The sequence below is a fragment of the Amblyomma americanum genome, chromosome 8 (genome assembly GCF_052857255.1).
Source record: "Amblyomma americanum isolate KBUSLIRL-KWMA chromosome 8, ASM5285725v1, whole genome shotgun sequence".
Lineage (NCBI taxonomy): Eukaryota > Metazoa > Arthropoda > Arachnida > Ixodida > Ixodidae > Amblyomma > Amblyomma americanum.
Genome location: NC_135504.1, coordinates 106003428 through 106022127, shown reverse-complemented (window position 1 = coordinate 106022127; position 18700 = coordinate 106003428). Strand labels below are relative to the sequence as shown.

The window sequence follows — 18700 nt, the reverse complement described above, 5'->3', positions numbered from 1 at the left end:
CGCGGAGAGACCAGAGGAGGGACCCGAAACAAGTAAGCTTTGTAGAAGGGCCCTCCCAGGCTAAAGATGATAAGAATAGGGAGATCGAACAGCTAAAAAGGAAGGTAGAGGAGCTTCAACGGCTCCTAGCCAATTTTGTCAAAGAACAGAAGGAGGATAAGAGAAAGGCAAAAACGGAATCCCCCTCTCGCACATAACTAGCACAGCCAAAACAGATAGTCCAACAGGTCACCCCCAGCACCCAAACCGCAAGCAATAGCAGGCGAGGCGAGGGAGGAGGCAGAAACAATCAGGAGACCCTCGCTCAAGCGTAGGGGGAGGAAGAGGCCGACATATGGGTAGCAATCAAGAAAGAGGGAGAAGCCAATCGGGCCGCAAATAAGGCAAATCAGGCAGAACTCAGAGAATTCATGGCACAAATGATACTTGCACACAATCAAGCGCAAGAGAACGCAAACCAAAAACACGAAAGCCTAGTCGCAGAACTACAGGCGCCGAGAGTAGAACTGCAAGCGCAGAGAGCAGAGCTACAAATGCAAAGAGCTGAGCTGGTTGCCTACGCGGAGCGGAAAAAAACGTTGAAGGAATTATAACTCAGCTACAACATGGCCAGAAACACTCGAAATAATTCCGTAATTTGGCAATGGAACTGCCGAGGGTTCCAACGCAATCGAGCGCTACTGCAAGAATACATAGACACCCTAGAAGAAAAGCCGCTGGCAATAGCGATGCAGGAAACCGGTAAACTAGCAACCCTCCCAGGATATCAGGCATTTCACAGTCATAGGGGAGAGGAATCACACGTAACGACTCTAGTGAAAAGAAACATAACGACAACTGAACACGAAATCAACTCTAAAGACATAGAAGGGGTTTTAGTAGAGATGTTCACGGGGCGAAAGGAAAAGCCGAACCTCTTTCTCTTAAACATCTACTCGCGACGAAAACAACGGAAAGTCAGATTCAGGGCCATCTTTAGGAAGGCCCTGAAAGCGGCGGGGAGAAATCCCAATTATAGTGGGCGACTTAAATGCGCAACACGAGGAGTGGGGCTACAGAAGAAGAGACGGCAAGGGCAGGCAGCTATGGGAGGACATACAGCAGCTAGGTTTTACACTACACACCGACCCAGGCTGCCCGACCAGAAGAGGCAATAGTGTGATGGCGGACACCACGCCTGATCTGATGCTCTCCAAGAACGCAATAGGGGTTACTTGGGAGAATACAGAGCAAAACTTGGGAAGTGACCATTATATAATAGCCACAACATTAACGAAAGGGGTGAGGGAAAACCGGCTAAAACAGCCGGAAGTCACGGAATGGGAAAGATTTAGAAAACGACGGGGGGAAATCTCGATCGGAACCATCACAGACATTGGGGATTGGACAGATACACTAAAGAGACACGTCGCCGAGGCGACAATATCTTTAGAGGGTTCAGACGCTCCAATAATAGCATACAGCAGGCTCCTCACATGTGGGAGGCAAAATGTGGCCTAGAACACAGACTTAAAAAGCAAAGGTGGAATCGAAACTTCAAAAGAAGGATAGCCAGACACAATCGGGAGATCGAAAAGTATGCGATGCAACTTTACGAGCAAAACTGGTGTAGCAGGTGCGACGACATGGAAAGAGGTATGAGCCTAGCAAAAACGTGGAACATTCTGCGACACTTGCTAGATCCAACAAAATCAAAATCTCAGGCAGAAATCAGGCTAGCCAAAGCGCGACACGTATATGATGGGTCAGACGAGGATTCTATGGAGGGAATCATACAAACATACGTAGATGTAACTTGCTCTAGCCTATCGGAGTATAGGGGGCCTCCCAGAGAGGAACTCGATGCGCCTATAACGGAGGCAGAGGTGAGAGCAGAGATAAGCTCAAAACGAAATCCGCTCCGGGCCCAGACGGAATCACAAACACAATGCTACAGAATCTAGACGACGAGTCGATCACAGCAATTACAAACTACATCCAGCAAGTGTGGGAAAAGGGTGAGCTCCCCAAGCAGTGGAAGGAAGCTAGTATTATACTAATTCCTAAACCAGGCAAACCACCAAAGCTGGAAAACCTTAGACCGATCTGTTACGTCCTGCGTAAGAAAGTTAATGGAGCCCGTGATCCAAACGAGAATGACTCGATTTATGGAAGACAATGAGCTGTGGCCAAACGAGATGATCGGCTTCCGACCGAGCTTGAGCACCCAAGATGTAATGCTGAGACTTCAGTACGACATCATAGATTCGTGGTCGAGAGACGCAAAGGTAACCTTAGGATTAGACTTAAAAAAAAGCCTTTGATAATGTCAAGCACAAGGTAATCCTAGCAGAACTGCAAGAAGTAGGTGTACGCTGTACAACCTACAACTACATAAAAGACTTCCTGTCTGATAGGACAGCACGTATAAAATATCAGGACATAGAATCAGAGGAAATCACATTGGGAAGCAAAGGTACCCCCCAAGGCTCTGTACTATCCCCGCTCCTCTTTAACCTAGCAATGAGAGGCCTCCCCACGAGACTCAAAGAAATAGGAAACCTAAACTTCAGCATGTATGCAGACGATATAAACGTTTGGATTAACCAGGGTAGCGATGCTGACATCAAGAGCAAGCTGCAGGAAGCCACGAATATAGTGGTGGACTACGCAGCAGCTAGGGGGCTCTCGTGCTCACCAGAGAAGCCAGAGCTCCTGGTGTACAACCCTAAATCTCTGAGACTTAAACAAAGCAATGACTTTAACATCACAGTCGAGGGTAAACCGGTCCCCAAGGTAGACAAGATCAGGATTCTTGGTCTCCATATCCAAAGCAATGGATATAATGATGCGACTATAAAGAAGCTGGAAGGCTATGCGGCCCAGGTCATAGGAATCTTTAGGAGAATAGCCCTCAATGGAAGAGGGCTTAAAGAGAGCAGCCTAATTAAGCTGGTGCAGGCCTACGTTATTAGCCGTCTGAGCTACGCCGCACCATACCTTAATATACGGGCCTCGGAACGAGACAAACTAGATTCGATAATCAGGAGATGCTACAAGCGAGCATTCGGTATACCCATAAGAACTTCAACGGAAAGACTCTTAGGAATGGGAGTTCACAACACATAGAGGGAAATTGCCGAGGCTGTTAAAACAGCCCAGCTGGAAAGACTTAGCCAATCCAGCACAGGTAGGGCTATCCTAAACATGGTAGGACTACAAATAGACAGGGGTATACAAAAGAAGCAGGACATCCCAAAAATAATTAGAGAACAACTTAGGGTGGATCCTCTCCCTAGGAATATGCACCCCACCTTTCACAAGGAAAGGAGGGAGAAGAGAGCTGAGGCGCTAGTCAGGCGCTTCAGCGAGGCAAACGAGAAAACAGTAGCATACACGGACGCGGCGAGCGGCAAGCTGGGAGCGGCGGTAGCCTCGGTGGTGGATGGCCGGGGTGAGGCAGTCTCATTAGCAACCATACGCAGCCGCAATCCGGAGTCAGCAGAAGAAGCTGCAATAGCGCTTCCTTGCGTAGGGACAGAAGCAAAATTCATAGTTAGCGACAGCAAAACGGCCATATATAACTATGGTAGAGGTAGGATTGCACCAGAAGCGGTGCGGATACTAACCGGAGGAAAGATAGACAGGAAAATTAGCCTCGTATGGGGACCAGCTCACACGTCAGTTCCAGGCAATGAGGCGGCACACGCTCTGGCTCGAGATCTCAACTTCCGAGCCGGAGCAGAACCGCCCGACTGCAAAGAACTAGACGAGAGACTGCAGAATTACACGGAAATAACTGAAAACTACAGATTACAAAAGAGACTAGTCCCTCCACCGGACAGAGAGCTCGGAAACAAAGAGGCGACGACCTGGCACAGATTAAAGGCAGGAAATTAAATTAATCCGGTCTGGGCATCGCACGTCCTCAAAGACGAAGGAAAACATAGATGGTAAGTGCAAAAAATGTGGAGGGGGACCCTCGATCACGTAATTTGGGAATGTGTAGACTCTCCAGGGGCTAACGAAAGAATTGATAGTAGAGAAACCTGGGAGACCCTTCTGCGGAGCACGGACCCCGTCAAGCAGAAGCAAGCCATTCATCTGGCGGTGGAGGCCGCGAAGAGCCAGCAACTCTTTGCCTGCCTTTAATCGCGGGGGTCCCAGCCCCTACCCCCTAGGCCTGCGTGCCGGGGGTAGGGAGTAGAGGGCCTCCCTTCTTCTGATGGAAATAAAGGTTTTTGGAATGGAATTAATTTCTTTGTGTCTACCCTGGACTAAATGCATTATAGTGTGCTGTAGTAGCCTTCAGTTTCATTTCGTGTGTTTTGTAAATTATCTCTCTTCCGAACACATTTCTCTGACATCAGCACTTAGGTACTCAGTCAAGTTATGCTTCATTCATAGGAATGGCATACCGTTTCAGCTCTACATACTTTATCCTAGAGTTTATAGCTCCTTTTCACTTATCCTATGGTTTTAGTCATTGCATGCTTGGTTAGTTTGGAAAATCAGTGGTGATGTGGAAGCATTTCACACATCGGTAGATGTGTAAAATATTCTTTGGTACACATGTTGCTCACAACTGAAAAACACTTGCATCATTGAGACGAACACGGAGAGTTCATTCTCTCATTCTGTGAAGTGCCTCCTTGATGAGTTCCACAAAATGTGCCACACACAAGGAGATTACTCACGAGCACAAGCATATCCAACAGTTCAATTTGTCTTTTATAAATCCGATGCCTTTAACATTTATATATTTGCCACTATCTGCACACTGTGGAGTTCCCCTTAGGATTTCGTTCTGGTCGGTTGGTTCCGGTCGGCATCCCGGCTGGATAACGGTCTTTCGCCCACTCTCTGACAGTCGGGAAGAACCTGCCCCGCCATGTGGCTGCTTCCCTTTTTCTTTACATAGTTCTTTTTTTTCCTTCTTTCCTCTTTTTTCCACCAACCCCCGTCTTAAAGACACGATGGAGGCGCCTACACAAAGCCCCCCAAACACCCGTTCCCGGCTCGCCGGCCGACATCGACGAGGGGGCACCAAGAAGCAGGCCTAGGCCTATCGTGGAGGTGGTGAGTGGGAGCTGCAGGCGTGTGCAATGTCGATATTTGTAAAGTACTAGTAACTAGTCCAACTATCCCAAGTTTCTGCCTTACTAGTAACTAGATTCTCGAAGAATGAGTTGAGCGGCGTGCAGGACTTTGGGGGTGGCCGATTTGAGGTCGCTCAAGTCCAAGCCTGCCGTTCAACGATTTCTGTCGAACCACGTAATCGAGGTGCGAGGCACCGCGGTGCGCTTTGCGTACCGCGGGACGCTGAGCACCGTTGTGCGAGTTTTTGGCTTTCCAGTGGACATCGACGTCGCCGAGCTGCGCGGAGCCCGGGAACAGTATGGACCCGTGGAGAACATCGCCCTGGAATACGTGCCTGGCTTTGACGGCGTGCCGAGTGGAACCAGGCGCGTGCGGATGGAAATGAAGTCTGCGCTGCCCAATTTCCTGCAGGTGGCCGAGTTCACGGTGCAGTGCGAGTACGAGGGTGCCACACGTGTCTGCCGGCGCTGTGGTTCTCGCGACCACGTGCGGGCGGCGTGCGACGTGCCTTTGTGCGCGTGCTGCGGCGTGTTCGGCCACGCCACGTGCGAGCTGCCTTGTCCCCAGTGCGGCGGCGACCACGCTGTCGCGAAATGCGAGACGCGCATCTTCGCGTCTATTGCGAAGCGCGCGATGGTTGCCGCTGCAGCCGCTGCTGCATCGCAGGTCCCCGTCGAGCCAGAAAAGACTTCGGGCCCTGTTCCCGCCACCCAAGATGCTGTCTTCAGCGGCCCAGCAGTTGCAGAGAACAGCCAGGACGAAATCGAGCAGCCGACCAGCCCGCCGGAGCCGGCGCAACACGTGGACGACGAGCCAGCCCGCCAGCCACCCCGCCGGGCGAGGAGGGCGTCACCGTCGTGGCGCGGAGGAAGCGTCGACGAGGAGGAGGGGGAACCAGTCCGGCCGGCTAAAGCCCCTTGATATATAAGTAGCGCCATTCTGTGAACTTTTCCGCCGCACCGCACACCCTCGCACGCCCTCCTCGCCCGCGCCTCCACTCGGCGCATTTCTGACCGATGATTGGCCCTTCCACCGTCGCCTTGGAAACGCGCGCGAAAGCGTCGCTTTGCTTCTGTTGTTTTTCTTCGGCGCCATGTGCAGGCCGCCTTCCTCTGTCGCGGGTCGAGCTTCATTCATTCGAACCGTGCTTTTAGCGCCGCGTTATGCCGGGTTGCTGCGCATTTCAGTGCACAAGCCGGCGTGAAAATGGCTTCATGCTTTTCACGATTCCTCGAGGAAAGAACGACATCAGTCGAAGAAAAAAGTGGATTCAGAACATCGGACGTAAGGACTTCACTCCAACGAACCACACCGTCCTCTGCGAGGTACTCTGCTTTGCTTGGTGCATAAACTAGTCTGTATACTTGAAACTTCTTGCCAGCTCGTCAAGAGGCTGACAATCTTGCTTAATTCGCTCATCATTGTGTGTCGTTTACCATGTTATACTTTCCATTTGATGGCATTGCTGTGTGCTGCGCCTATTATAGCCGCCTTAATTTCTGAGTCTCGGGGTGGGTTTCCCGCTAAAATGTTTCCATCGCGGACGTAATGTTTCTTTCCAGCAAAAAATACATGTTGTTCTAACGGTGGCGCAGAATAGGAAGCATGTAGATTTTCGCAGCGTGTAAAGGCGCGCTCACATTAGCGGGAAAACGCGCAACGCCGGGCGTTTCCCGCGGACAGCCTGCTCTCCCGTCCCGCGGAGCGATGGGTTCGGCACCTATTTTTCCCGTGCCGGTGACCAGAACAGCCAATGGGCGCCGACCGTGAACCGTGACGTCGGTCCCAGTTCAGTGACCCCAGCGGAGGCTGCGCGCGTCCGGTCCCGGCCGGCCGGGCACTCGGCGGCTGCTTTGCCAGGGCGACGGGAGGGGAGCTAGCAGGGTGCGCTTTCCAGTCTTCTCTAGTGTCACGTGACTATCCCCTTCTCTTTCTGCTCGTTCGGGTCCTCCCCAACACCCCCTAGACTTCCAGGCCGCAGCGCTCCTGCTGATCACGTGATGCGCGTCATCATCTGGAGGCGGCTGCGGGGGGCCGAGCAACACCCTCTCAATGCTAAGGCCTCTCCACCGGCCGCGTGACGTCACGCCAAGGGACCGTGCAGGCCCCGCGCTCCGCGATTTCAGCGCGCCGCGCCCGTCTGCACTATTCGGGTACTGCCGTACGTAGCTGCCTTATAAGTGATTCCTTCATTTTCATTTTTGTCGTTGCTGCAGAAAAGAAATTCGCTAGTTTGTGCGCGCCTTAGGCTATCATTTTATCTGCTTTATATATTTTTTTTATTGCAGAACACCTTATTGTCAAGAAAGTTCGAGCTGCTAATACAGTTTTTTATAATAAACAATTTAGCATACGGCCGCCAATTTCGCATTATTGGTCATTATAATAAAAAATTGATTAGTTAATTTCAATTAATCATCTAATTATTAGGTTCTATCACGTACATGATGTCTGCCGTGCGGTAAAATCCATCCGCACAGACCGCACATGCGTATATCTAGTTGTTAAAGTAGAAGTTCGTGAACATTGAAAAAAAAAACACCGTCTACTGCGCATTGTGTTAGTTTTATTCTGTATTGTGTTTTGCTTAAAGCTTTCACACACAGCAATAATGACACTCACAATAATGTTGCGCTGTTGAGTATTTGTACAGCTAATCTGACCCTTACAATAAAAAACGACGAGACACCAGCAATGAAGTGTGCGCAAAGCATTTTTATTGCTTGGGAATAAAACTTACTTCTTCTTAAGCGTTGCTGCTTTCCGGGCTGCGGCCTTCTGCTGCGCATTGTCTTGTATGGCATCATTTCTTAGTTTGCAAAAGTTGTTTAGAACAACGTTGGTTGCAACGCGTACTACCAAGCGCAGGAGAGTTTGTGCAGTGTGGCCATTTTCACATGTCTCAATGTCGTGTTCGTCCAGGAGGGAAATCGTCTGTGAAATCACGACACCACGTTGATTTCTACAGGAGAGAAAATCTTCCGCGGTTGCTCCAAAAGACAACTTCTCTGCAACTAGTTTAGTCATCAGTACCATGTGAACTGTGCATGGCTGGGGAAACTTCAGCCCTCCTCTCGACAGGTTAGCTATCATGGCAGTATTTTCCGCTTCGATCTCTCGATTTTCAATCACCAATGTGCTGAAGCAAGCAGAACATGAAAGCTTCTTTAAAGCAGCATGAGCAGCGTATCCTGCAATGTAGACAATAGCATCCATGTCAGAGTGGGCGTGTGTAATATCGTCGTCGCTGACAGCCACAGAAAAGTTGCATGGGACAAGATCCTCACTTACGTCTTCAAACTCTGTTTCCTCGCGTGGAAATGTCAAAAGTTTTTGAAGACGAAGCTTCTTCTCACATTCGTAGAGCTGACGCACGGAAATGTGGTACTGTGATCCTGCCAGCTGGCGGTAACGGCCGAACCGGTCTTCTAGCGCATCCGTCTGAAATTTGCCCAGCAGTACGTACTTGAAGTGAAGTTCTTCTAAGCAGTAGCGCGAGAGTTCTACCAGAGAATAGCATGTCAGTCGCAAAGCACTGTGAGTCTCTTTCGTCAGCGAGCCACTGGTGATGTTTATTCTTGCCCAAGCGTCCAACCAGTCCACAACGCCGCTCAGGAAAGCTAACTGTGTGTCATCAACAGACCTTACAGGGTCTTGCATGCTGTCCCTTAGCCTCTGGCCTTTGCAAGGGGTCTTAACATTGACTATTTGCCACCATGTGAGGATAACGTCAATGAAAAGAGCAGTCGACTCAGCTTGAGGAATCTTGAACGCGGAACCATGTGTCCTGAGGGCATTTGAAACAAACTGATTAATGACGTCGAGAGCGAGCTTTACATTTTGCCGCTCCATTGAGGTTGGATTCACGGCTTTTGCGTTCAGTCTGTAAGCAGCCTTCACAAGCGACGTCTTCTCTGAAGAATAAAGCTGCCGCACAGCTGCGAAAGAAGCAGCTTTCATACGAGGAGGCCCTTCGGGCATTGCTCCACTCAAGTCCATTTCAGGGAAATAGAGGCATGTTCCAGGGTTTTTCTGGTTAATCCAATTGTTCCTAATGCACTTCAAGAGATGCACAGGATCGACCACGTAGAAAAGAGGGCGAGCGTTATCGGCTGGATGGGGATAGACAATGCTCACCTGAGGACTTGTAGCAAATAACGACATCATCTTGCGGTTCAGAGCATTGTTGTCCGTTATCACAGCGATAATTTTGAGCCCCATTTTCTCAACATTAATGATTATGTTCTTAGCATGCTCGTGCAAAATTTCTGCGCTCAGTTTGCTCACAGGTAATATGTGAATGACGTCCTTGTTTGCAGAAAGGAGTGATTGTACCATGAACACATGGGCTGTTGTTGCTGGTTCCGTTGAATGAACCGACGATCCTACTATTGTGCCCCCTTTGTAGTCGAAGTATGGTTTTATGTGGATCTCATCGATCATCAGGGTCACTGTCTTCTCGTGGTCTTTCATTGATTTGACTCGTTCTCGGATGTAGGAGAGACAGTGCGGTTGATTTTGCTCCACAAGAGGGTCAGCTTTGTAATTTGAGCAAACACGGCGCAGTGTGGAAGGATGGGGCAGAATGATTCTTGATGCAGCTCTTGTGAAGTGATATGCGTGAGGAGAAATTGAATTCAAAATACTGGCGAATACCAGCAGCTCTGCGCTATACACATGCTGTTTCACGAGGAGAAGCTCTATCTGCTCAACCAGAAATTTCAGCAAAGAAGACTGTTCTTTCGTCGTATCACTGTCCTCAATGAGGTCTGCAAGCAGTGAACCGACAAACTGCAATACTTTAGTATGTTTCGACTCTTTCGTCACCTCAGGTATATTATGCAAGCCTATCTCGAGTTCTTCTAGCAGCAAGGACAGGCTGGAGGTGTCGCATACTTGAGCTGGCAGAATCCTGCCTGAAGGAAGCGACAGAAGCTTCACTCCATTCAAGAAAACAGAAAGTGACAGATCAGGGAGAACTACCAAGGCGCATTTCACATTAGGTGAAGGATCATTCTCGATGAGAAGGAACCTAACGCACTGCTCATCGACAGAAACGGTCCAGAATTTCGTGTTGCAGATTCCAGGCAACTTAGATTTGAACTCCTCGTAAGATGAAACTTTGTTTCTTTTCTGTTCAAGCTCATTAGACTGAAGTGACTTCCTCATAGCCTCCTGCAAAGCAGCGTTTTCCCTTCTTGCTTTTTTCGTCTCTGGCGATTCACTCCGTCCAGGCGTTGAGGACAAGTATTTTGGGCAGTTTGGAAAAACAGAAGGCGCAGCATCAATCTTCAACTGTAGCCTGTCACGCTTCACCTCTATTATTTTCCCTGTCAGTTCATCTTGGTGTGACAACGTCGTAATGAAGTCGCCTGCGTGGAAGTGCAGTTCACACACCTGCACGAGAAAATGAAGCAAGGCCATTCGCCATGACTCTCCATTGCCTAAAACACTAAGTAAAAAGAGTCTGAATAGTGAACAGCTTTTACATATTTACACAGCTTTTACACAAGCCTTATGCACATCCACAGAACTAAATGCTTCCTGGACAATTCATACATAAGTGTAAGAAGTGATATCATTGCCTACAAAGACAGCATGCCTTTCCGGGAGCGACAGCTCACAACTAAGATAATTACCAGCGCCTATTAAGCAATATTTCAGAGTCTTACCCTCGAATGCTCTGTAGGTGTGAAATCCTTCCGTGGAATGGCTCGCAACCAGGCTTTTCTTCGTACTTCGTCTCTTGGGAAGCAATAAACACGTACTTTGGGACCATTCTGGTAGTTCCCGCGGCACCCGGGAACACAGCACCGGCCCATGTTTCACGAAGTTGCACTCGCTACACGGCAGGCAATCAGTTTCCCATTCGTGCGCTAGCACAGGTACGCACGCCACACAAGAAACGGCCACACGAAACAGACACAGCCGTGCGAGGAGCGAACGGAAATGCACCCAACGCCAGGCTGAAAGACTCAAGCAGCAGCTAGACGCTCACTGCAAGACTGCGTTCGTGTCTGTGCTTGCCCGGGCAAGCGCGAGCACATCGAGGGAGACAACCGAGCGGAGCGGAGCCGCGCTTGGTGAGCAGCCTGACCGGACACTTGGCGTGACGTAGCGCGTGTGGAAAGGAGGGCCTGGAGAGGCCTGAAGAAAGTATTTAGAGGGTGTTGGGCCGAGGAAGCGCGAGCTGCCGCTATGCCGCCGCCGCCGCTCGAGTCCGGTCGTTGTCATTGACCCGAAAAGCCGCGTTCGCGGGATATTCATCCGCAGCCGAGTTACATGGCAATCCTGCATTCTTATTTCGAAAATAACGCTTGCTAAATGTCAGGATTGTCCGAGATCGCCTTATGTCTTCACAATAAAAGTTTGTTGTTACGCACAAACTTCTTGTTTGTACGCCTTCTTAGCACCACTTCGTCACGCGGATGAGAGTTCTGCGGCAGCGTCTGCCGCACTTCTTTTTGCTGGTATTTCGGTTTTTCTTTTCGTAGCAGAGCGCTGTGGGCCTATACTTGCTTCTTGGTTGTGCTTCACCTTTTGCGAGATTTTGTGCCCCTACTGCGACTTTGAGTCCTTATACGAGGTGTCGACGCAGCGATGGAATAACTGTGACGCCGCTATGCCGAACAAGTGTTGTGTACCGCGCTGCCGCGGAAACTACACGGCAGAGTGCAAAGCCCATGTATTCAGGTTCCCACAAGATGACGAACTGCGAAAGAAATGGATTCGTGCAATACCGCGTCAGGGCTTCGTCTGTACGCAGGGTAAGCAATCTGCAGATTCCTGACTAATATTTTATTCTGTGAAATCGACGCAGTGGTTGACATCTTTTCTTGACTAATTATAAGAGACTAATTTCTTGACCTGTGGAGCAGGCATTTTTTTAAAATGTCATTGGGATCTTTATCTATGTCGCCGTTGCGCGCCGGCTTAATTTAAAAACGGCGGTTATACTTGTAATTCTGTTTCTTCGAGAACTAAATTCTGTGGTAACAATGACGGTAATAAGTCTGACGACTAAATTCATTAAGTAACGCCCGCGTATCCTTTTATTGTACTCCTATTAAGGTATGTATTTTGATATGCTTCAGTGAACAATAATTTGATATTCACTTAACCGTTACAATGTAAATCTAATCTTTATAATTTGCCTTTTATGCGACCAAATCAGGCTTTTGCATGCGGTAAGGAAATAGTTAAGAAATATGCTGTTTTGGGAGAACCTCCGCATGGTATATTTGCATTTACGGTGCATAGAGGAAAAAATTACTCATGTCCGGTGATATCTTCCTTAGGTATGCGAGGCCCATTTCCGCTCAGAGGATATCCTGAAGGAAACTTCATACCTCGATGATGCCTCTGGGAGAACAATCACGGCTCCTTTGCCATATCCGCGCCTTCGTCAAGGTGCAGTGCCATCCAAATTCCCCGCCTGTCCGATGTATCTCTCGACTGAGAATGCAACAAGGGAGAGCCCAGAGGCCAAGAGGATCCGCTTAGAGGCTTCAGCTATGCAGAAAGCTCTTGCGGAATCTGTGGAGACATTTCATGAAGAGGAAGACGAAGACAAAATTTCGCGAATTCAGGACATAATTGCTCACTTGCGGCTAAAGAATTCCTCATTCTGGCACACTATTGAGGGCAATGAGCGGATTATTCTCCTCCACATCGTTGAAGATGAGGCCCCATGGATTAAGTATTCTGTGACCATCAAAGCGGACTTGGCCGTTACGTTCCACTTCATGAAGTGCTTGACGACGAAGCTTGGATCTTGCTTAGTCGTTCCAGCGACCGCAAAGAGCAAGAGAGAGCTAGAAGGATTTCTCGACAGCGTCCAAACATGGGACAGCAAACTGGGCTCAGCCTCCGAGAGATCGGAAGAGGAAACCTTTACAGCCATCCTTTTCCAGCTCGATAAGCTTTGCGACACAGAAACAGAGGTCGTGCTGTCCGATTCATTCGCGAGCAGTTGAAGTTGCTCCTAGTGAACAAGATTCGGAGGCGTTATTCAGCTGAATTTATGGTGTTTTGCTGCCTTTTATTCACAATTTCGCCCCATGCCTACAAATACATGCGCAGCTACGGGAACGTCATCTTGCCACACCCAATGACAATTAGGTCTATATGCTCATCCTACGGCATGAACCCTCTTCTAGAACACGATGAATCTGCGTTCCTGAAATACGTGGCCACACGGATTTCCGACTTGGATCACTACCAACGCACTGTCACCCTGATGGTAGATGAAATCCATATTAAACCTTTCTTTGATTATAAAGGCGGTGGTATAACTGGCGTCGCCCACAATTCGGCTGAAGCTGCTAGCAGTGCCCTGGTTTTTATGGTGCAGAGCCTAACATGCAAATTCAAAGAAGTGGCCCACATAGTGCCCGTACGTGGCGCCGACGGTGACTTCTTGCATTGATTGCTGAAGCGCATCATATGTGGACTTGAGAAGATCGGTTATAAAATAATATGTGTCGTAACCGACAACAACAAGGTTAACGGGAAGGCAATGGAAAATTTCAGGAACTCTGCCCCTTGCCTAGGCAGCGATCACCCCGCTTTTCTTTACCCGCATCCATGCTCAGCCGAGAGGCCACTGTTCTTCATTATCGACACTGTGCACTTGCTAAAGTGCATCCGAAACAACTGGATTCGGCAACGCAATGACCAACACTGCTTCTCATTCCCGGAATTCGATGAAGGGATGTTGCAAGAACGGCGCATGCTCTCTGCATCTTTCGACACCTTAAGGGACGTCTACAACATCGAGCTCGGCCAGCTCCTTAGGCATGCGTATACGCTGTCCAGAAAAGGCCTTTTCCCCTCTGATATCGAGAAACAAAATGTGAAGCTTGCTTTGCAAGTATTTAATGACATCCTGCCCCCGGCCCTCCGAGTCATTTCAGAGAAACATACTTTGAACCACATTGAAAGGACCGCCAGTTTCATAGAAATAATTGTGAAGTGGTGGAAGATTGTAAACGTCAAAACTCCGTTCAAAGGCACCAGACTAAGGGATCCGTTTCAAGGGCCAGTGTTTTCTATGGACGATGCAAAGATAGTTTTTCTTTCCAACCTGCTCAACTGGTTGGACGAATGGAAAGAAAAAACAGAACATTACAACTCCGGTAAGCTTACCAAAGAAACTCACGGAGCCCTTCATCAGACTACCTACGGCCTCATCGAACTTTCCAGGTACAGTCAAACCCGACTATATCGAACCCGTTTACATCGAATTACCCCGTATATCGAACAATTTATGAACATTGTATTGCTAAAATGAGAATATATAGCAAAAAATACTAATATATCGAACAAAAATAGCAGCCGCGCTTGATATATCGAACTTCAAGCCGCGCAAAACTGCTCCAGAAGTTGGCTTTCCCGCGTGGCGGCCGGGCGAGCTGCGCCAACATCCATCCCCCCCCCCCCCCCCCCCCCACTTGGCCAAAGTGGTTTAGCCCAACAGCGCTCGCACGGCGCTGCTATAAATAGAGTCCCAGCGCTGCTCTCGCTCCCTCAGACAGCCACCCAGCCACCCCTAGCAGAAGTGGTTCGACCGCGCACTCTGTTTACTCGCAGCCACGTGCGCCTGCATTCTGGTATGTGACTCGCGCGACTGCCATTGCGACTGCTTTGTTCCGTGTGCTTCGTTGCTTTGTGGGAGCGGTGAGCTCGTCCGCTTCGTGAAAGATGGCTGCTGTGAAGCGACAGAACCTAACCATATCTTCAAAGCTGGAGATCATCAGAAGAGTTGAGCGCGGAGAAAAGAAGTCGGATGTCGCCGCAGCGTACAGCATCCCCAGAAGCACGCTGAGTACGATTTTGAAAAATAAGGCCGACATTAGGGCTAAGGCGGACAAGAGGCCTGCTGCTACCACCAGCGCTCGACGAGTACGGACGGCTGCATTTGAAGACGTAGAGGCTGCAGTGTATAAGTGGTTTGTTGACGTTAGGTCGCAAAACATCCCCGTTTCTGGCCCAATGATCGAACAGAAAGCAAAGGATTTCGCTTTCATGCTGAACAGACACGACTTCAGAGGCGGCTCAGGCTGCCTGCAGCGGTTTAAAGAGCGTCACGGCATTGTCGGCCGTGCTGTCACCGGTGAAAGCCGCGCTGTAGATCTCGGCAGCGTGCAAAAGTGGATTGATGAAAATTGGAACGACATTAAAACAAGGTACCATCCTCGTGATATATTCAACGCCGATGAGACTGCTTTATTCTGGCAAATGCTTCCGAACAGAACGCTGGCCTGTCGTGATGACAAGTCCCACGGCGGGAAGGTCAATAAAGCCAGAATATCCGTGTTGCTCGCCACCAACGTCGACGGGTCAACCAAGCTTCGACCGCTCGTAATAGGAAAGAGCAAATCACCGCGGTGCCTAAAGAACGCACTTTCTGTCCCGGTGTCTTACAGATCGAATGGGAAAGCTTGGATGACAAGCGAACTTTTTGGCAAGTGGCTCAAGTCCTGGGACGACGACCTGGTAAGCCAAGGCAGAAAGGTCTGCTTACTGGTTGATAACTGCTCTGCCCACCATTGCAACGTCAGCGTCAGCAACATCGAGCTTCGTTTTCTTCCGCCGAACACAACGTCGGTGCTGCAGCCTTTAGACCAAGGTGTCATTCGTGCACTGAAGGCAGGCTACAGAAAGCGACTTGTGCAGAGGCTTTTGCTAAACCTCCGCACTGGCCGGGAGCTGAAAATTGACCTCCTGGGAGCAATAACCATGCTGAATGAGTCATGGAACGACGTCAAACAAGAAACAATTCAGAACTGCTTCCGTCATTGTGGACTCTCTGCTTCCGGCGAGGCTGGCGCGAGCTCATCAAACAATCACCATGAACCCCTGGATAGCGGTGAACCGCTGGAGGAACTTGATGAGTTGTTTAGCCAGCTTGCCGAGTTCCCGGGTGCTGTTTGTGATGGGACTGCAGCAACAGACTTCGTCTCCGTCGACGACGATGTTCCGACAACCGGAGAGCTCGCTGACGAAGACATCATTGCCGACCTCACTAGGGATGCCGCCGGCGACAGTAACTGTCAGGATACGACGAGTTCGTACCCGCCATCGTGTTCCGACGCACTTAACGCGCTGAGCGTTGTTCGCCGTCACTGTGAGTCAATAGAAGGCTGTGGGCTCAGCTGTTCTCAGTCGCTCGATAACGTTGAGAAGTGCATGCTTAATAATGCTTTCAAAATCAAAAAGCAGAAGAAGATCAACGACTATTTCTCGCATTAATAGTCCCACCGTACATGTTTTTATCAAATAAAGAATGCTTTTTACTGAGGTGCGGTTTGTACATTGCCAAATTTGTTAAAAGTTGTATTTCGAATTACACGATATATCGAAGTGATTCCCGTTTTTTTACGAGTTCGATATATCCGGGTTTGACTGTACTGCCTTGATGAGCTCAAACTCTCTTATGTACTGCTCGGGAAAATACAGATGGATGGCCTGGAGGACCGCTTTGGGAAGTACAGGCAGCTTGCAGGTGCTCAATATTATGTGTCCATTCGGCAAGTGTACGAATGCGAAAACAAGCTCCGCCTTCAGAACACTTTGCCTCTGGTGGCCACAAGATCTAGAGACTGCACCGACGAGGACCAGCAGTGGGATGGACTTCTTAAGGAAAATAAAAGATCGCGACCTAGCTGCAATGTGGTAGTCTCTGAACAGACACTGACCAAAATCAAAGACCTCATTCCAGTATTGGTGTACGTCGCAGGATATGCCGTTTACGCCACGCTAAAAAAACTCAAGTGTGAGAGTTGCCGTGCCGCCTTGACTGTGGACAAGGAATTAACAGTCGGCGTGGAGGAAAAGCACTATCAACTTATTAGAGAGATGGATCGAGGCGGTCTGGTACATCCAGCGATGTTTGTGGTTAATGCTGTTGCCCACAACTACGCAGTAGTTGAGCAGCTGTCAAAGAACAGCGACTTCCTCAGTATGCCATGCCAGCGCAAAGTGGTCACAGACCTGACGGTGGAGCTCCTCACGAGCGAAGACAGCCAAGAGTTCGACACCTGTGACAGCGGACACACTAGTGAACTGGTACTGAAGCACGTGCTATGGTGCAGCACCAATATCCTGCTAAAAAATTTTTGCTGCAGGTTAAATGACAAGATTGCTGATGCCAGTACCAAATCTAAGGAGAGAAAACTGAAGACACTAAGTAGCAAGTAGGTGGGCGGGCCCCATAATGAAATAAAATTTCGTTCTTGGATTACTCAAACCGTGTGTTTTGTGTTATAAATTATCGCTGCTTAAACAGCAGCAAAAACCAACTCCAAAAACAAACGCGTCTGATCAGGCACATCAACCTTAAAATGCCCAAAGAGACCTCAACAAAGCCTTCGCAGTCATTGGCTCGTAGCGGTGTTATTCGTAGTAGCTATCACGAAAGGCAATAATGTGTTCAGATCTCTTGCGCAGATATGGGTGCAAATTAGTGTGCGCTTTCACTTCTTACAGAGTCGGACTTACGAGACCCGCTCAGGTCATCCTTCCCGCTCGCATACCAGCGACGCGCCGCGCACCCGCCTCCACCTCGTGACGTCACGGAGGGAGCACTACGGCCTTCAAAGTCTAGGGGGTGTTGGTCCTCCCTCAGCGCCTCCTCTCTCCACATTCCAAGACAACCGCAGCGAGAAAACGCGCGCAGTGTGAGCGTCATTCTGAGGAGCTGCGAGGCAGCGTCGACGTTGACGCTGTGCCGGCGCGGGAAGCTTCCCGCTAGTGTGAGCGCGCCTTAAGCCAGACTATCTCCCGTGTTCCCCAGAGCTCTCCTGTGGTCTGAAAAAACAATGCCCTTTGGCACTATAGCAGAGTAAAGGCGCGCTCACACTAGCGGGAAGCTTCCCGCGCCGGCACAGCGTCAACGTCGACGCTGCCTCGCAGGTCCTCAGAATGACGCTCACACTGCGCGCGTTTTCACGCTGCGGTTGTCTTGGAATGTGGAGAGAGGAGGCGCTGAGGGAGGACCCGAACGAGCAGAAAGAGAAGGGGATAGTCACGTGACACTAGAGAAGACTGGAAAGCGCACCCTGCTAGCTCCCCTCCCGTCGCCCTGGCAAAGCAGCCGCCGAGTGCCCGGCCGGCCGGACGCGCGCAGCCTCCGCCTCCGCCGACGGGGTCACTGAACTGGGACCGACGTCACGGTTCACGGTCGGCGCCCATTGGCTGTTCTGGTCACCGGCACGGGAAAAATAGGTACCGAACCCATCGCTCCGCGGGACGGGAGAGCAGGCTGTGCGCGGGAGAAAAACCGGCTTGGGCGGGAAGCGGCACGCGGGAAACGCCCGGCGTTGCGCGATTTCCCGCTAATGTGAGCACGCCTTTATACTATCGCCTGCCTTAGGGTGATTTCGCAGTTTCTTAGCTCGCGTACACGTGACCTGAAATATTTATCTTGGGTTATCAGTTTGGTTTATTTGATCACTAAAAGCCCTGAAACTCTTTTATCACGTGTCTTTTTTAGTGGTCCTGAATAAATTAAGCAGCCGAATATTAGCTATGCCTTTAAAAATTAATTCAAGAGAAAGACCTCATGAGGTACATTGGAATTAACTTTGTAGCGTTTTGGGAATTTTTCTGGGCGAGTATA

The 18700-nt window shown here is 49.7% G+C and overlaps 1 protein-coding gene, 1 long non-coding RNA gene and 1 pseudogene across 2 annotated transcripts in view; 2 read left to right on the top strand and 1 right to left on the bottom strand.

Moving 5' to 3' along the window:
• LOC144102029 (uncharacterized) overlaps positions 1 to 18700 on the bottom strand; it is a 167402-nt gene that overhangs the window by 73146 nt on the left and 75556 nt on the right. The gene's annotated exons all lie outside the window — the stretch shown is intronic.
• On the top strand, positions 12216 to 14519 carry LOC144102024 (uncharacterized; annotated as a pseudogene).
• Positions 16495 to 17329, top strand: LOC144102027 (uncharacterized; the record flags this gene model as incomplete). Its single annotated transcript, XM_077635287.1, has 1 exon — positions 16495 to 17329. A coding segment is annotated over one exon (786 nt), but the record flags the coding sequence as incomplete, so codon positions are not given.